Source organism: Dendrobates tinctorius, unplaced genomic scaffold (genome assembly GCF_039654945.1).
Source record: "Dendrobates tinctorius isolate UK_male_01 unplaced genomic scaffold, ASM3965494v1 ptg000005l, whole genome shotgun sequence".
Lineage (NCBI taxonomy): Eukaryota > Metazoa > Chordata > Amphibia > Anura > Dendrobatidae > Dendrobates > Dendrobates tinctorius.
Window position 1 is genome coordinate 10,764,475 of NW_027361673.1, and position 20,389 is coordinate 10,784,863.

Below are 20,389 nucleotides of genomic sequence, written 5' to 3' on the forward strand. Positions count from 1 at the left end.
TAAATGACCTAGTCCGGAGCACTAAATCTCATATATTACAGCAGCGTAATCACAGCACAAGCCCCCCCGGGGGTTTGTTCCTTCACCCTCAGGTATGCACATGGCACTTTGCCTATAGTTTATTATTCTGAATATGGGCTGTTATGCAGGCGGGCAACGAGCAATCATTTGTGCTCATACTTAATGTGCTAGTGTGTGGGTTATCATGGATAAAGGCTCTTGCGCAAATATTTTATGTTTTTTATCACCGCTAACATCTGGACTATATTAGAGCGGGCTTTGGTGCAAATAAGTGGTGTATTAAAACACACACGCCAGCATAAATATTCATACATCCGTGTATTCACTCTGTGGACCCCATGTACATATACTTTCTGCTGATTTGTGATATTTCTGTGAATACTGGATGATTAGGCACATTGCACTTAGGTATGCATATAGCACTTTATTTGATTGCCCTTTGTAGCACATCACTGTGGTAATTGCTCCTTTTTTTAGTATAAACGGATCACTGTCTTTATTTTGGACGTGTATACTTTTAGGCATATGCCTTTTGGGATACACCTAATTAAAGGTGTTACCCTGTCCATTTATTTTCTCCCCTTTTTTTAAGGGTTTTATTAGGAGCTCTGTGGCGCACATGCGCTTATGTTACATTACTGTTGATGTGCTTCATTTTGCATATGTGCATTTTTTTATCTTTTATATATGTCATTTTCATGCAGCCCTTTCTGATTTGTGCATTATAACTGGGTGGTGTTCACACCTGTATGTCTCTTCTCCTTTTGTTTATGCTATATGGGCATTAATAAAATTTATTGCATTTACTCTTTTTGTGATACGCTTTATTCTTCCATTTTCTTTCGGATATTCATTTCAGAAGAGCAGCTCATTCTCTTCCGGGCTGCTCTGTTGAGAGGGCGTGACTGGCAACGTCATGCTTTTATTGACAGTCGACTCCATGCAGCTAGGCAGCGGGGAGCCAGCTGTCAATCAACATAACATCAGCAGTCACAGCCCGTCAACAGAGCAGAAGAGAAGGAGCTGCTCTGTCGATGTAACATTAGTGGAAGCTGCAAAATTGCCGCAAGAGCGGTCCATGACTGCTCTGAGCCGGGAGAAATTGGTGATGTGCAGTATTGGCAGGTAGTTAACAACTATGCCTCTTAGTTTGTAGACCCATAGTAAAAAAAAAATATAATAGTCCAGGATAACCCCTTTAAAGATTTATTTTATAGCATTATTTGTAATGGTATTTATTGTAAATGTTACACGTGAAAATTGAACAGCCAGCTGTAATTATTTTCTAGGTGACATTTCGGACAAGAATCTACCACTGTAACATTAACAGCCAAGGCGTCATCTGCCTTGATATCTTGAAAGACAACTGGAGCCCAGCACTAACCATTTCTAAAGTTCTCCTCTCCATCTGCTCTCTGCTCACAGACTGCAATCCTGGTAAGATTTTACTATATTTTAATTATACCTGGTAAAGCTGTAGCCTTTAATATTTCTATTTTTATACTGGACATCTTTATTTAGCTCAGTTGGCCAGTAATGTGGATGCTTTGTTTTATTCATGGATCACCTTGTCAAGTGTCTCATGGTCCATGACGTAGCAGTTACATCTGTCATGATAAGCAGCTCTGGTGTCATGGATATATTTGGATAATGATTAAGCAAACTAAGGTATCTAGCCACTTGGATATAAAACTTAAATTTATTTGTACAGCTTAAAAGGCTCTTGGTACATTAAAATATTGTATCAAGGCAGAAACCACCTAGCTTCAGACATATAACTGTCCTTAGTTATGGGTTATGCTCTAAACCATTTTCCCTCTTCTCTGTATATGACTTCTCTTGTTACATTTTACACCATATTCATTTCAAAGACTACTTCTGTATGTGATCCTAGGAGCAATATGCAGCTGGCACACGGCCAGCACTGGCCAACAGGTCTTCTGCAGGCAATATCAGTCATTCATAGTGTTCACGAATTATATTGTAGTCATTGTATCGTCTTTATGCAGTAGCTGTTGATAAAAAAAAAGGTGCTTGAGAGGCGTTGACAATGGTGACCTTTCGTCTACAGCATTTAACCTTAGCAGCCAACCACTAGTCTAAGCAGACAGGACTAGAACGCTGAGGCCAGTGATTGGCTGCAGCAGTCACGTGTTGTAGACAGAAGGTCTGCAGCCCTTTAAAGAATAAAATGGCAGGGAGCAGCAAAGAGGCAGGGCTAGTGCAACAGGGGTCCAACAGGTAAGTGATGATTATCTTGTCATTTTCAAGCATTACTAGCTGAGTCCATTTTTTTTTTTTTTTTTTTACAGGAAAACCACTTTAAAATCCCAACATTTCCAAGGGCTATAAATGACATTACCGCCATTGCAAAGTCGCTTGGAACATGACTCTGTGTTCACAGTGGGAGCAGTAACTCTCCAGTCACAGACACATTCGTTATTAAATGCGCTTGTGTCCTTTGACGGGTCCCCTTTAAAATTGTGACTTGTGCAGTAAAATATTATAATAATTCAGACAGATTAATCTTTGTAAGAACCAGGACCTCAGGAACAATAATTAAGATAACAGCACTCGGTTGTGGTAGCGCTCGCGGGAGAGAGCCGTACATTATCAGGTTGTAGGCGCTCGGGCTCGTCCCCGAGATGTGAGCCTGCACCTGTATAATTATATTGAACTATAGTAATATGATAAAAGGCTTGTGGGAGATATATTATTATGTTTACATTTTTCTCTTTGAGAAGCCGCATCTTCATTTCCATTCACCCCAGAGGCTGGCTTTTATGCGGCTCTCCTAAATTCATTTCATGTTTATTTGCCTCGCGCCCTTGAGTTGTAGCACAATAGCCATGACATGAGGTTTAGACATCAGATAGGAGCACAGATAAAGTACAGGCATTGACCCTTTCCAGATCTGGAGCTGCTCATTGTACAGGGGCAATTACCATATGAATGCTGCCCTGCTTTATCTGATCTAATTGCTTTCTTTCTGAAGCTTTTACATGAGCTTCCAAGTGAAGCCAGGCCTTTTGTTTCTGCCACACAGACTAGTATGGCTTCCTCTGTAACAATTGAAAAGACCATTTGTTCTTTTCATCTTGGCAAAGTTTCCTGCGCAGTTGAACAAATAGTTGGAGACATTTGAAGAGGAAAAACCGGCATTATTGCCGCTATAGGTTAGATATTTAGTGAAGAAATTGTCTATGATGAGACAAGTTTACTTTGCGCTGGTTTTTATAGTTTGTCCGCCACTTCGTCATATTGTCCGTATGCATGAATATTCTGCTATAAACATAAGCCTGGGACCAAAATCCTACCCGGACTGTAATGGAAATTAGAAGAATATTTATGCTCTCTGCACAAACTCTGGAAGTTTGCTTAGAAATGGCGAAATGGGAGATTTCCTCTGGTGAGGGCACATATTGTTTCCCAAATTAGAAATCTAATCATGTTGTTCCCATCCAATCAGACACTGCCCTGCAATCATGGCCAATGATTTCTGATAACTAAAGGCCACGCCCCCACCACACCCCATTGAGCACTTGAAGTTTCAAAGCCCAGCACTTTTGTCTTCAAGGAGATAAGCTGCTGCCAGAGCTCTGTGACAGTGGCTTTCCTCTCTCTCTCCTAGTCAAAAACACATTAACGTTTAGCAGAATACTGATGTATGAAGGAGAGAGCTGTCTGCCAAACTAACATTCGGCCAACAACTATCTTATGTGTATGGCCAGCTTAAAGGGGATGTTCAGGGGTTCAATTCTACAGTTGCTCTATGAGACTGCAGACTTGTGAATCCTCAGATTGCGCACAGTGTGCACTGTCAGGATTCTCCAGTACTGGCGGACATGTGACCGCAAGTATGCCAAATAGACTTGTCCACTCTTGCTCAATTCACTTGTATTGAGCAATGCCGCTCACATCTAGTCATCATGTGACTGCATGTATGGAAATCGCACAATCGTGGTCACATGCCCACCTGCTTCTGGCACCGGAGAATCCTAAGAGCGCACAGTGTGCACGCTGTAAGGATTCGCAAGTATGAAGTCACATAGAACTGCAGACTTTAACCCCAAGCTTCAACTACCCATTTAAAGATGACTTGTCATCAAGTTAAAAGTGCCCAGTTTTTGCTTTTATTTTATTCCTGCTGTTCCCTTCAGAATTTTTTAGTTTTTTTTAGTATTTGCTTTTTTAAAATCTGCCATATGGTTCCATAGATATGGGCTTTATTTTATTGCTAATTGTTATATTTTTTTTTTTTTATGAGGGGGTCTGGCTCATGAAATTCTATGGGGGCATGTCTTTACGCTGCCCTGCATTATTACCCTGTCAGTAACTCCCCCTTGGTAAAGACAATAATGTTAGCACGAGATAAAATGGCCCATATCTCTGAAACATATGGCAGATTTAAATGAATAAAAGTGAATACTCAGGGGAGCAGCAGGAATAAAATAAATGTAATAACTGGTCACTTTTGACCACCTAGAGAGAGGTTCTTTTTAAGGAATTCTTGAACTGTGGTGAATACTGGATGGAGTGCTGGAGCATGACCTCAGTCATTGGAATGGAAACCACAATTTCCTGTAGCTCTCTTAGCTTATATAAAGGGGTCCCAAGAATGGATCCTACATATGAAAGTGTTCTCCAGATTGAACGACCTTTAAAAGTTTTCTTGCCTGAAGTATTTATAAGCATTTATCATGTATCAACCAAAATAGTGGCTAAATGCTAGATCAGTAGATTCCCATTGGATAGTGGATAAATACTAGATTAGTGAACTCAGCAGTCAAACCCCTCCAATGTAGAATATATTACCTCCGTAGGCAGGTTATAAATATTTTAGGGTGGAATAAGCCCTTTAAATAGACATCACTTTGAAGGACCCTGTATAGAGCACACTAGGGCCCCCGTACACTTATGACTATAGTCAGCTGAGCCCGCCAATATTGGTGAGATTGGCCCACAGTCTGTTGTGATTAGGTAGTCTTTACTCTTCCCTACAAATGATGTTGAGAGACAGATTTATATTCTATTTGGCGTGAGGCTAAGCCAGTGCCAGATGATTTTGGCAGCAGCTTTCTCATAGAGAACACAGGAATGCTCAGCCAAGCATCCAGTGTATAGAGGAGTCGGGAAGGATAGCTGGCAGCCAAGCCATTGCTTAATGTGCACCAGGGCATTTAGTATTTATTCGCTATGAGATTTTTCTGATCTGTCTGTAGATAAATCTGCTCTTTGACACATCTGTTTTAACAGCTGACAATACAGATTTGTCACTTTTAACAATTAATAAAAAAGGCACAGTCACGTTTTCTGGTTTCATTTTGGTGAGTACAGATCTGTCTACATTATCTTGTCTGGGACGAACGTCGCACAGCAAGATCTGCTTTGCTTCCAGTGCAAGTTATGCAAAATTCATCAACGACAAATTACTCCCATTGTGACATTGAATGAGCAGGGAGGAAGGAGTGTATTAAAAATGAATGCTCTACACAAGTGGAATGGGCAAGTATGTGGAATCAGAAAGTGCACCTGCACTCGGGAAAAGTGTGTGGCATGTGAATCTGCTGCATCAAGAAATTGTCCAGAATGTAACGTGTAATGTGTTTGACAAGTGTGTCACTTAGTATTATTTGATATGAAGATAGCATCAACATGAAGATGAGATATTTTAATGGCAGTCACCCTAGTGGCATCACTGATATCAGGGAAAGTATAGGATCAGGCTGTTTCCACTGAAACTAGATTGTCTGGGTTTCATCTGCTGAAGCAAAATATGAGCGCTGCAGCCAATCAGCTTCAGAGATCTGGTTAAATGGTGATATATAACTTATCTGCCAGAGCCCCATCACACGACCGGTTTTCTTGAACAAGTGCAATCTGTGGTTCTCACTGATATTACTCGTACTCTGACCAGTAGGAGACGTTGATTCACAATCGTTGTTGCTTCATAACTGAACAGGTTGATGCCACAGAAGTTTGATTGACTTTGAGGTACATTGTCTTGTTTAAATGTTCCCTTTCTTTTTTGAGCATAGTGTGTGTATTTGTGTGTGTGTGTGTGAGTATATATATATATATATATATATATATATATATATATATATATATATATATATGTATGTATTATGTGTGTATATATATATATACACATAACACATATATAGAATTGACCACATTTTTCTCTTCAATTTTTTTTTCTAATTTCCTCCTCTAAAACCTAGGTGCATCTTATGGTCCGGTGTCTAGGTGTCGTATAGTCCGAAAAACACGGTGGCCACAGTTGGTTTTCATGTGAACTTGTTTCACTTTCTAATATATATTATATATATATATATATATATATATATATATATATATATATATATATATATATATATATATATATTATATATTAGAAAGTGAAACAAGTTCACATGAAAACCAACTGTGGCCACCGTGTTTTTCGGACTATACGACACCTAGACACCGGACCATAAGATGCACCTAGGTTTTAGAGGAGGAAATTAGAAAAAAAAATTGAAGAGAAAAATGTGGTCAATTCTGTACTTAATATTCCCTATCCTGGTATATACGGCCCCTTCATTTCTACCCTGGTATGCATGGCCCCCTCATCCCTATCCTGGTGTGCATGCCCCCCTCATCCCTATCCTGGTGTGCATGCCCCCCTCATCCCTCTCCTGATAGAAATGGTCCCCCTCATCCCTATCATGGCAGCAATGATTGCCCTCATCCCTATCCTAGTATGCATGGCCCCCATCTCGTCCTGGTATGTCATTTTTTTTACACATTTGCTTTAACGGGAATAGATCAACCCTCCTTAGCCGACTATATTGGAATGCAGGTTATATGAAGCTGAACAAAATTATACTCTGATATCTGTGATCCAATGTTTTGTTCCATAGAAATCCACGTTTTTTTAAAATATGTAAATGAACTGTTAAGATCTATTGTCCGGACACTGATCTACATGAGTCTGCCTCCAGAGCTTGTTTTAAATGAAAGGAAGGAATTACCAGTGTGAAACATGTAGATCAGGAGAGCAGACTGTCAGTCATTACATGTCTCACACTGGTGATGCCCCTTTCATTTAAAATAAGCTCTGGAGGCAGATTCTCAGGGAGATCTGTGTTCGGCCTACTGATAATTTACATACCGTATGAAAAATGTGGATTTCTCTGGAATAAGACATCGGATTGCAGGTATCAAGGTATAATTTTATTCAGCTTTCTATGACCTGTATGCCTTTCTAGACCGCTTAGGATAATTCTACCAACAGATACCCTTTAAGCATTGTGTAATTGATTCCTAAACCAGTCAAATATTTGTCTAGGCCCATATAAGTGCATTTGATAAATTCCTATTTATTAACATTACTTAGCTTTACAGTAAAAAAAAAAAAAAAAACACTCTGTGTCAAATCAGACTAAAAGTTTGTTTGATTTTCATTTACCTGGTTGTATGAACCCATTTTAATGATCCCTTATCCCCCAGTTACCTTTTTTTTATTTCATGGGAAAACTTTAGAAATTACACAGTAATCACTATATATGAAGCTGTGTGTGTCAGAAGAAAACACGATGGGGTAATTATCAGATAAAATCCCATCAAGTTTAACACAATTATGGAAATATATTTTATAATTAGCATAAGAGGCTTTTACTATACAATTGCAGACACTTCCCTAAGACCTGGCAAACACGGAAGAGCCAAGCAGAGCTGTTAAATAGTTTAAGTATTTGCTGTAAGTAAATTGCACCTAAGGGTAAAATATGTATTAACGAGTTGACTTGATTAAATATTAATTGAGTTTATCCAATATATTCTAACCTCACTGCAACTTAGGTAAAGACATTTACTGACTTGTCCACATGGCTAGAAGCCTTATTGTCAGGTTGCCAGTCTATTAACCCCTTCCTGACATCCGACGTACTATCCCGTCCATGGGACCCGGGCCCCTATGCCCATGGACGGGATAGTACGTCTACCGCGATCAGCCGCGCCCACGTGGTGAGCGCCGCTGATCGCGGCCGGGTGTCAGCTGATTATCACAGCTGACACTCGGCACTATGTGTCAGGGGCGGTCACGGACTGCCCCCGACACGTTAACCCCTTGCACACCGCGATCAAACATGATCGCGGTGTACCGGGAGTTAAATGGAAGCATTGGCAGGGAGGGGGCTCCCTCCGTGCTTCCCTGAGCCCCCCATGGCAGCGCAATGTGCAGCGCTGCTGCGGGGGACTCCTTTCCTCCAGGCCCCCGAATCCAAGATGGCGACGGGGCCTTCGGGGGGGCCTGGAGGAAGCTGGCTTCCTCAGTGCCTGCAAAGCGCAGGCAAGAGGAAGTCTTCCTCAATGCCTGTGACAGATTGCTGATCTGTCACAGTGATCTGTGATGTGACAGATCAGCGATCTGTCACAGGACAGTGATGTCCCACCTGGGACTATGTAATAAAGTAAAAAAAAAAATAAAAAAAAAAGTGTAAAAATAATTTTAAAAAAATCGCCAAATAAATTAGTAAAAAAAAAAAAAATATTCCCCAATAAATTCATTTTTTGAAAATAAATAAAAACCAAAACAATAAAAGTACACATATCAGGTATCGCCGCGTCCGTAACGACCCGCCCTATAAAACTGTCCCATTAGTTAACCCCTTTAGCGAACCCCTTAAATAAAAATAAAAAACGAAGCAAAAAATAATGATTTATTATCATACCACCAAACAAAAAGTGTAATAACGCGCGATCAAAAAGACGCATATAAATATCCATGGTACCGCTGAAAACGTCATCTTGTCCCGCAAAAAACGAGCCGCCACACAGCATCATCAGCGAAAAAATAAAAAAGTTATAGCTCGCAGAATAAAGCGATGCAAAAATAATTATTTTTTATATAAAATAGTTTTCATTGCATAAAACCGACAAAACATAAAAAAAGACCTAAATGAGGTATCGCTGTAACCGTACTGACCCGAAGAATAAAACCGCTTTATCAATTTTACCGCACGCGGAACGGTGTAAACGCACTCCCCCAAAAGAAATTCATGAAACGCTGGTTTTTGTTCATTCTGCGTCCCAAAAATCGGAATAAAAAGCGATCAAAAAATGTCACGTGCCCGAAAATGGTACCAATAAAAACGTCAACTCGTCCCGCAAAAAATAAGACCTCACATGACTCGGTGGGTCAAAATACGGAAAAATTATAGCTCTCAATATGTGGTGATGCAAAAACTATTTTTACAATAAAAAGCGTCTTTTAGCGTGCGACAGCTGCCAAAAATAAAAACCGCCATAAATAGTAAATCAAACCGCCCGTTATCACCCCCTTAGTTAGGGAAAAATAATAAAATTAAAAAAATGTATTTATTTCCATTTTTCCATTAGGGTTAGGGCTAGGGTTAGGGCTAGGGTTAGGGCTGAGATTAGGGTTAGGGGTGTGTTGGGGTTCGGGTTGGAGTTAGAATTGGGGGTTTCCACTGTTTGGGCACATCAGGGGCTCTCCAAATGCAACATTGCGTCTGATGTCAATTCCAGCCAATTCTGAGTTGAAAAAGTCATATGGTGCTCCTTCCCTTCCAAGCTCTGCCATGCGCCCAAACAGTGTTTTACCCCCACATGTAGGGTATCAGCCTACTCAGGACAAATTGCAAAACAATTTTTGGGGTCCAATTTCTCCTGTTACCCTTAGGAAAATAAAAAATTGGGGGCAAAAATATCATTTTTGTGGAAAAAAATGATTTTTTTATTTTCACGTCCGAGCGTTATAAACTTCTGTGAAGCACTTGGGGGTTCAAAGTGCTCACCACACATCTAGATAAGTTCCTTAGGGGGTCTAGTTTTCAAAATGGGGTCATTTGTGGGGGGTTTCCACTGTTTAGGTACATTAGGGGCTCTCCAAAGGCAACATGACACCCGCAGACCATTCCATCAATGTCTGCATTCCAAAACGTCACTACTTCCCTTCCGAGCCCTGACGTGTGTCCATACAGTAGTTTTCTCCCACATATGGGGTGTCAGCTTACTCAGGACAAATTGGACAACAACTTTTGGGGTTCAATTTCTCCTGTTACCCTTGGGAAAATAAAAAAATTGGGGAATAATTGATCATGTTTGTGGAAAAAATACGATTTTTTTATTTTCATGCCCTGGCATTATAAACTTCTGTGAAGCCCTTGGGGGTTCAAAGTGCTCACCTCACATCTAGATAAGTTCCTTAGGGGGTCTAGTTTTCAAAATGGGGTCATTTGTGGGGGGTTTCCACTGTTTAGGTACATTAGGGGCTCTCCAAAGGCAACATAACACCCGCAGACCATTCCATCAATGTCTGCATTCCAAAACGTCACTACTTCCCTTCCGAGCCCTGACGTGTGTCCATACAGTAGTTTTCTCCCACATATGGGGTGTCAGCTTACTCAGGACAAATTGGACAACAACTTTTGGGGTTCAATTTCTCCTGTTACCCTTGGGAAAATAAAAAAATTGGGGAATAATTGATCATGTTTGTGGAAAAAATACGATTTTTTTATTTTCATGCCCTGGCATTATAAACTTCTGTGAAGCCCTTGGGGGTTCAAAGTGCTCACCTCACATCTAGATAAGTTCCTTAGGGGGTCTAGTTTTCAAAATGGGTCATTTGTGGGGGGTTTCCACTGTTTAGGTACATTAGGGGCTCTCCAAAGGCAACATGACACCCGCAGACCATTCCATCAATGTCTGCATTCCAAAACGTCACTACTTCCCGTCCGAGCCCTGACGTGTGTCCATACAGTAGTTTTCTCCCACATATGGGGTGTCAGCTTACTCAGGACAAATTGGACAACAACTTTTGGGGTTCAATTTCTCCTGTTACCCTTGGGAAAATAAAAAAATTGGGGAATAATTGATCATGTTTGTGGAAAAAATACGATTTTTTTATTTTCATGCCCTGGCATTATAAACTTCTGTGAAGCCCTTGGGAGTTCAAAGTGCTCACCTCACATCTAGATAAGTTCCTTAGGGGGTCTAGTTTTCAAAATGGGGTCACTTGTGGGAGGTTTCCACTGTTTAGGTACATTAGGGGCTCTCCAAAGGCAACATGACACCCGCAGACCATTCCATCAATGTCTGCATTCCAAAACGTCACTACTTCCCTTCCGATCCCCGACGTGTGCCCATACAGTAGTTTTCTCCCACATATGGGGTATCAGCATACTCAGGACAAATTGGACAACAACTTTTGGGGTCCAATTTCTCCTGTTACCCTTGGGAAAATAAAAAAAATGGTGACTAAAAGATCATGTTTGTGGAAAAAATACAAATTTTTTATTTTCACGCCCGGGCGTTATAAACTTCTGTGAAACCCTTGGGGGTTCAAAGTTCTCACCACACATCTAGATAAGTTCCTTAGGGGGTCTAGTTTCCAAAATGGTGTCATTTGTGGGGGGTTTCCACTGTTTAGGTACATCAGGGGTTTTCCAATCGCGACATGGTGTCCGATCTCAATTCCAGCCAAAAACGTCAAATGGCGCTGCTTCCCTTCCGAGCTCTGCCATGCGCCCAAATAGTGGTTTACCCCCACATGTGGGGTATCAGCGTACTCAGGACAAATTGCACAATAACTTTTAGGGTGCTGTTACCCTTGGAAAAATAAGAATTGAGGGTGAAAAGATCATTTTTGTGGAAAAAATATGATTTTTTAATTGTACGGCTTTATGTTATAAACTTCCATGAAGCCCTTGGGGGTTCAAAGTTCTCACCACACATCTAGATAAGTTCCTTAGGGGGTCTAGTTTCCAAAATGGTGTCATTTGTGGGGGGTTTCCACTGTTTTGGTACATCAGGGGTTTTCCAATCGCGACATGATGTCCGATCTCAATTCCAGCCAAAAACGTCAAATGGCGCTGCTTCCCTTCCGAGCTCTGCCATGCGCCCAAATAGTGGTTTACCCCCACATGTGGGGTATCAGCATACTCAGGACAAATTGCACAATAACTTTTAGGGTCCTCTTACCCTTGGGAAAATAAAAATTGAGGTGAAAAGATCATTTTTGTGGAAAAAATATGATTTTTTAATTGTACCGCTGTACGTTATAAACTTCTGTAAAGCCCTTGTGGGTTCAAAGTTCTCACCACATATCTAGATAAGTTCCTTGGGGGGTCTAGTTTCCAAAATGGGGTCACTTGTAGGGGGTTTCCACTGTTTAGGTACATCAGGGACTCTCCAAACGTTACATGGCGTCCGATCTGAATTCCAGCCAATTTTGCATTGAAAAAGTCAAACGGCGCTCCTTCCATTCTGAGCTCTGTCATGCGCCGAAACAGTCGTTGCCCCCCACAAATCAGGTATCTGCGTACTCAGGACAAATTGCACAATAACTTTTGCAGTCCAATTTCTCCTGTTATCCTTGGTAAAATAAAAAAAATTGAACCTGAAGTATTTTTTTTGTGAAAAAAAGTTAGATGTTCATTTTTTTTTTTAAATATTCAAAAAAATTCCTGTGATGCACCTAAAGGGTTAATAAACTTCTTGAATGTGGTTTTGAGCACCTTAAGGGGTGCAGTTTTTAGAATGGTGTCACTTTTGGGTATTTTCTATCATATAGACCCCTCAAAGTGGCTTCAAATGTGATGCGGTCCTAAAAATAAAATGGTGTTGTAAAAATGAGAAATCGCTGGTCAACTTTTAACCCTTATAACTTCCTAACAAAAAAAAATTTTGGTTCCAAAATTGTGCTGATGTAAAGTAAACATGTGGGAAATGTTAGTTATCAAGTTTTTTGTGTGCCGTATCTCTGTGATTTAAGGGCATAAAAATTCAAAGTTGGAAAATTGCGAAATTTTCAAAATTTTTGCCAAATTTCCGTTTTTTTCACAAATAAACGCAAGTTATTTGAATGAAATTTTACCACTACCATGAAGTACAATATGTCAAGAGAAAACAATGTCAGAATCACCGGGATCCATAGAAGCGTTCCAGAGTTATGACCTCATAAAGGTACAGTGGTCAGAATTGTAAAAATTGGCCCGGTCATGAACGTGCAAACCACCCTTGGGGGTGAAGGGGTTAAAAAGGTTGTCATAATTGTTTAACTATGGGAAGAGGGATATTAAAGAAACTCTGTATTATATCTGTGTCTTTAGGGCCAGTTAATATGCAAATTGCCTCTTCAGAGAGGAAGAGGACTTGAACTCTACAGCGCCACCTGTTGGAAGTAGCGATCCTACAAGTCACAATCGACCCTTTAACGAGTCTTGCAATATGACGTAGGATATAACAGCCAAATCAGAATCTCAGTTTGCAGACATGGTGTTTCTGGCTATAGGCCCTCGTCAGTGCAAAGTATGAGAACTGATTTGGCTAGGTGAGAGACTCTGGACTGAGGTCTAAGGTTTCTCCTTGTGGAATGACATACCAGCTCTGGCTTTTAGAGCCAGTTGTCATAGGTGTATCAGAGGCTGCAGGTAGTCGCACTGCATCTGGCTGCAGAAGGTCTCAGCGGTTGGCCTTGCAGACTAGTGGCCACCTCCCCCAGCCTTAATGGTGTCACCTGGATCTTCGTGTTTATAATTCCCAAATTCCTGTTGGGAGTTGCGGGTGTTATTTTCTATTTGCATTTCCCTGATGAGGCTTGGAGCAGTAGCTGTTGGCTATCGTCCTTTTTGGAGTTTGGAGGACATTGGTGTTTCTCTCTGAGTCTTCTCAAGCTAAGTATTCCCTTTTTTCGTTTGTCTATCCCAGTTGTCTTTACCGGTAGTGAGGATTGACTAGCACTCATCCTGTCCTACCCTGTGTAAGGCTTATTGCCAGGGTCAGGCAGGGATGAGCTATATTTAGAAAATTAGGAAGGGGAAAGGGAAATTTGTGCTCACCAAAATAGTCCTGTAAGCCGGTCGTGCCTAGGGATCAAATGGCTGACCACCATGTGTTGCAAACATGAAGAGAGAAGGAAGATCCGGCACTATATTGATAGTTGCTATGTATTTATGCATTTATACGTGTGTATTGCACATGTTTTTATTTATTTTATGTCTTGTCCATTGTTGTATTGGTCTTTTCCTTTTTTTTTTTCTTTCTTCTTGCAAGGGAGTGACTCCACCAGTGATTTGAGGGCTTAGTTGTCTGCCTCTTTGATTATACACATGTGTGGAGTCCCTCTGCTGATTAGGAATGTTTATAATCATTTTGTGAACTGTTTTGTTTCATGTCTCTGAGGAAGAACCTGGTGTAAGGTTCGAAACGCGTCAGGCGTGGGGGGTCTGTTTTCCCCTTTATGGTTTTATCATGAAATTATGTGAATAAAACTTATCGTGGATTTTATTAAGTCTCCAGTGCCGGATCTTCCTTCTCTCTTCAGGGATGAGCTATCCTGCTCGGCGATAGGTGCGGAACTTTTATAGGGATGATAGGGCAGACAGGGTGACGTTAGATCTGTCTAGGGGTCTCCACCCCCCACCCCCTTCCCTAGTGTTTGGTTCTCCTTCCCTTTGTGTTGCACTCAGTCTGTCCTACACTGTGCGTGACCCCATTACATGACTTAAATGTCAAAAAAGCAAAGGATCCAGGTGTAGAATCAAAAGTGAAAAAACTTTATTCCACCATAGTATGATACAATGTTTTGATCAAAGAGATCTTTGTCAAGTATACTACTGAACCACTTGTGCAATTTTTCATAGGTTGCATCTTTGGCACACAAAACCCCAAAAATGGATGCCTTGTGTCAAACTATTGATGTAAAGTATTAGGCTCAGTGCTTTATACTGCAAAGGTTGGGAAAATATCACAATCCACAGAATCATGGATAGCAAAATTTGCATATATATGTGAACCAGCATTTACAACTGCAATGCGACAATATAGTGCCTCAGTGCATAATTTTAGAGACTAAAGGCCCCTTTACATTTAGCGATGCACCAGCGATACCGACCACGATACGACCCAGTCAGGATCGCTGGTGCATTGCTAAATGGTCACTAGTGAATTGCCAAACAGGCAGATCTCACCAGCGATGTAGCGACGCAGCAGCGGTCGTTACTTACCTTTCAGACGCGGCGATCCCGACGTCCTCCGTCCACGTCCATGCGTCGCTCGTCGGCGCCACAGGAAGCGCCCGACGAGAAATGGAGCTGCACGATCTCGCATGATCAGCGACAGACAGTGGGGGAGCCGGTCGGAGGTAAGTATCACACATAGCGATATCGCTAGCAATATCGCTGCTGCGTCACAAAATCGGTGACGCTTTAGCGATATTGCTAGCGATATCGCTATGTGTAAAGCCCCCTTAATTGTATCTTCATTATTCAAAAGGGCTTTAAAGTAGCAAAAAGATCCAGGGATTAAACAGATAGTTATTACATACATTTTTACCTGGTAAATAGCCAAAGTGCTGAGTGACTGCTGCGTCTCCCACCCTGGGGGGTGACTAAAATACTTATGCATATGATTATCGTGTGTATACTTTCATGCAAATTAATGTGAATATTTTTTTCAGCTGCATCTCCACTGTTTGACACGAAGCATCCATTTTTTTACTTTGTATTAAAGTACTATTTTTACTCTTCGCCGCGACAGCACCCACTGGAGGTATCGGATCCGCCCCATTTGGAACAGGAAACCCTACAGAAAGATAAAAGGGGGCGGTCCGCCTTTCCTCCTCAGTTTTGGTTTCCTGTTCCCAGGGAACCTCAGGATGATCCTTCAGGAAGAACATACCTGGGCTAGATGCATGCCGCCTGCGCAGTGTCCTTGAGAACGGCAGGGGCTGCGGTCCGGAAGCAGCATCGGGGAGACTCCGTTAGACGGCTCCCCCCTCGTCAGATGGCTAAAAGGTGATGACCGGGTCCGGGAGGGGCTGCCCGGTCTCACTTAGGAGCGCGCCAGGTGGCACCGTGCGCGCAGGAGCCGCTGCTGCAGGGAGCGGTAAGTGCGCCAGTGGCGCGAAGAGAGGAAAAAAAAAAGAGGCAGCGTGGGAGAAGCACGGGCCGCATACAAGAGCGGGGGCATGGTAGCCGGCCGGCGCAGATGCTCCTAGGCCCCGGAAGTAATGAGTGAACTTCCGGGGCATGATGGCTGAGCAGCGCGACGGCGCATGCGCGGGGAGCCCAGGGAGGAGGAGCGACTTCCGGGACACAGAAAAAAAAGAAGGAAAAGATCTATTTAAACAAGCGCCGCAGCTTAGCGGCAGGAAGCCATGTCATCCCCAGCGGAAGTACACGCTCCAGCAGGAGACTCTGCGGGGGGCAGCTCCTCCATGGACTGCACTACCAGGACAGACACCGCCCGCAGGAGCGAGGTGGGAGAGTCAAGACATAGGACAGGATCTCAGCCATCTGATCCAGTAATAAAAGCTTCACGGGTGAGTGTGCAATATATATACTCTGCCCATTAAGCTGACCTCTCCTCCCTCCCCCTCCTTTCGCCATGTCTCCCCTCTTCCAGGCGAAGAAAGAAGAGAAATCCAAACACAAAGAATGCGCTCTATGCGCTGAGCCTCTCCCTGACTCCTATCCCAAAAAGCTCTGTAAGCAGTGCACCAGAGAGACTAGACCAGGGTCGGCAGTGTCGTCAAAGGACATCCGGGCCATAATTAGGGAGGAAATACAGGCTATCACCCGTGCCAGTACTCCCTCTGAAACTAGGAGCAAAAAACAAGTGACCCTCAGCTCAGCGTCAGAGGAAGAACAGGGGATAATCTCTGATTCTTCACTCACAACATCATCATCATCAGACATTGAGGGACGATCATGTTTTCCCCTGGATAGTGTGGATAACTTAGTCAAATCCGTGAGGAACACTATGGGGTGTGAGGAGACAAGGGGTGCCCAAACCGCACAAGAAATAATGTTTGCGGGGTAGGCGGAAAAGAAAAGGAGAGCGTTTCCAGTAATACCGGCAGTTAAGGCCCTAATAAAGAGTGAGTGGGAAAAACATGATCAAAGAAGTTTTCTCCCATCGGCCTCAAAGAGGAAATATCCATTTAGCGATGACGAGCTGTTAAAATGGACCAAAGTTCCAAAGGTTGATGCCGTTGTAGCCTCTACCTCGAAGCAGTCTACTATTCCGGTAGAGGACGCAGGCTTATTGGTGGACCCGCTAGACCGTAATGCGGAGTCATCATTAAAAAGGTCTTGGGAGTCTACCACAGGCATTTTTAAGCCAGCAGTAGCCAGCACATGCACCGCCAGGTCTATGCTCGTATGGTTGGACCAATTGGATCAACAGATAGAGCAGAAGGTGTCTAGGGAGAAACTACGGGCCGCTATTCCATTAATTAGAGGGGCGGCAGCCTTCATGGCCGATGCATCGGCAGACACTCTGCGGTTGGCAGCGAGATCGGCTGGTCTTGTAAACAACGCCAGGCGGGCACTATGGATGAAGAGCTGGAAGGGGGACGCGCAATCAAAATCTAAGATTTGCGCAACCCCGTGAGTTTCTCTTTGGGAAAGCTCTAGATGACATACTCGCCAAAGCGAAAGAAAGGAAGAAGGCCTTCCCTGATTCTTCTATCCCTTTCTACAGGAGAACTTTTAAAAGGCGACCGTTTGGAAGGAGACAAGCGGATAGACCAAATAGATGGCCCACAAAGGAAGAAAAGCAGAAGGGTAGCATGTTTAAGGGTTCAACATTCCGAAAGGAAAATAAATACTAAAAATCAATCCCCCCAGTAAGGGAGTAGATTAAAATTTGTTTCTTCAAAATGGGAACAAATAACTTGGAGTCCATGGATTCTAAGTATAATTAAAGAGGGAATGAAAATAGAATTCCTTCAGATCCCTTATGATTTGTTTATCATAACCCGCCTTAACTCTTTAGTTCAACAAGAGGCCCTCGAAGTAGAAATTCTGAGCCTATTATCCAAGGGGGTTTTAGTAGAAGTCCCAGAGGGACAGGAAGGTAGAGGGTTCTACTCTAATTTATTTTTAATTTCCAAACCAGATGGTACGTTTAGAACAATTATAAATTTGAGGAAGCCTAATACGTTTATAAAAAATTAAAAAGTTTAAGATGGAATCAATTAGATCCACCATAAAGCTTCTCTTTCTGAACTGTGTAATGGCGGGGATTGACTTCAAGGATGCTTACTATCATCCTCCTATTCATGATAGATACCAAAGGTACCTAAGAGTCGGGGTGGTATTCGAAGGCAAGATGCATCATTTTCAATATACAGCCATGCCTTTCGGCCTATCTACGGCGCCGAGAATCTTCACCAAAGTGATGGCCTATCTCCATCAGGAAGACACTCTAATCGCACCTAGATGACTTCCTAATTATCGGGAACTCGGTCACCCAGTGTACTAGACGTGTGGCTGACGCGATCTCATCTTTGCAGGATCTAGGCTGGATCATCAACTTCCAGAAGTCCAGACTCGTTCCGCATTCCATTCAGATGTTCTTAGGGTTCCAGTTAGACTCCACAACCCAGAGATGTCTACTCCCTCAGGTAAAGATTACACTCACAAAAGAGAAGGTGGAGGCAGCCATAAGTAGACCATGCATGTCTCTGAGAGGGGCAATGTCACTATTGGGGTCGCTCAATTCTTGTGCCCCGGCAGTCCGGTGGGCCCATTATCACATCCGCACACTGCAGCATCAGATCCTCCAAGAGGACAGGCGACATGGTGGTCACCTCGAGGGCAAGATAACCTTATCACAGGATGTCTTGGCTTCTCTAGAATGGTGGCGAAATGATAGCCATCTGTCCTCAGGAGTCCCATGGGTTATAGTACCATCCTGTATCCTAACCACCGACGCTAGCCCCCACGGCTGGGGTGCCCATATGGGGAATAGCTTTTGTCAAGGAAGGTGGAATGGATATGAACTGGGCTAATCATCAAATTTAAAGGAACTAATGGCGGTATATTATGCTCTGCACCATTTTCTCCCACAGCTCCAACTGAAGTATGTCAGGATCTTGTCGGACAACACCACTACAGTGGCCTACATAAACAGACAGGGAGGTACTCGATCAGAGACTCTGATGTCTTCTGCGGCAAGAATCTTAGACTTAGCCGAAAGTTATTTGTTGTCCCTCTCAGCCCTTCACATCAGGGGAGAGAACAACCAAGAGGCAAACTTCTTAAGCCGACACACACTTCGGCAAGGGGAGTGGTGCCTCAATCGCCGAGTCTTCAAGGACATAGTAGCTCTATGGGGGCAACCTCAGGTGGACCTCTTTGCCACGAAAGAGAACAGACAGATAAGTGTTCGCTTCCCTGTCTCCGTTAGATCATCCAGACATACTGGATGCCCTCCAGGCCTCATGGAAATTCAACCTGGCATATGCCTTCCCTCCGATAATTCTCCTGCCACAGGTCATTCGGAAAATCAGACAAGACAGGGCGAGAGTAATTTTGATAGCACCATTCTGGCCCAAGAGACCGTGGTTCTCATGGCTACGAATCATGTCAGTGACAGATCCTTGGGTCCTCCCTTCGAATCCCAACCTACTCTCCCAAGGCCCTTTTTTCCACTCCCAAGTGGACAGCTTACACTTGACGGCGTGGAATTTGAAAGGCAGCTACTAAGATCAAGAGGGTTTTCTGAAACACTAATTGCTACGCTCCTACAGAGCAGGAAGCAGTCCACTACCCAGATTTATACAAGGATATGGAAGAAATTCCTGCAGTTTCATACAGCGCCTCATACCACAGAAGTTCCGATAGTTCCTATCTTGGAATTTCTACAGAAAGGGAAGGACTTGGGCCTGGCAGTAAACACACTGAAAGTCCAAGTGTCCGCATTAGGGGCACAGTACGGCCATAATATAGCAGGAAATAAGTGGATCTCACAATTTATTACAGCTTGCGAACGGATAGCTCCGGTTCACATACCTGCAATCCCTGCATGGGACTTAAATCTGGTCTTAGACGCCCTGATGGAGGAACCTTTCGAGCCGATAGACACGATATTCCTGAAGTGCTTGTCACTCAAGACGGCCCTCTTAGTAGCACTAATGTCTGCTAGGAGAGTGAGTGATATCCAAGCCCTATCCATAGACCCACCCTTTATTCAGATATACCAGGATAGGTTAATATTAAATCCAGACCCCTCATACCTGCCTAAGGTATCAACAAAATTCCATAGATCCCAAGAGATACTTCTCCCGACCTTCTTTGGAGATCCCTCAACTCCGGAGGAGCGGAAATTCCACACCTTGGATGTTAGAAGAACTGTCCTAAAATATATTGAGAGGTCCAGGAGCTGGAGGCAGTGTAGGGCTCTGTTCATATCTTTTCAGGGCCGTATAAAAGGGTATGGAGTCACGAAGAGCACCATTTCCCGATGGATTAGGGATGCGATTCGTTTAGCCTACTCCGCGAAAAATGAAAATCCTCCGGAGAGCATCAGAGCACATTCCACCAGAGCAGTGGCAACCTCCTGGGCCGAGAGG

General features: G+C 42.9%; 1 protein-coding gene across 2 annotated transcripts in view; it reads left to right on the forward strand.

The window, feature by feature from the left end:
- Positions 1-20,389, forward strand: part of LOC141083823 (ubiquitin-conjugating enzyme E2 E2) — a 278,410-nt gene that overhangs the window by 253,786 nt on the left and 4,235 nt on the right. For both annotated transcript variants that reach the window (XM_073568279.1, XM_073568286.1), the window contains exon 5: positions 1,311-1,458. In XM_073568279.1, coding sequence (XP_073424380.1) covers positions 1,311-1,458 — 148 coding nt within the window. The remainder of the gene's footprint in view (positions 1-1,310; positions 1,459-20,389) is intronic.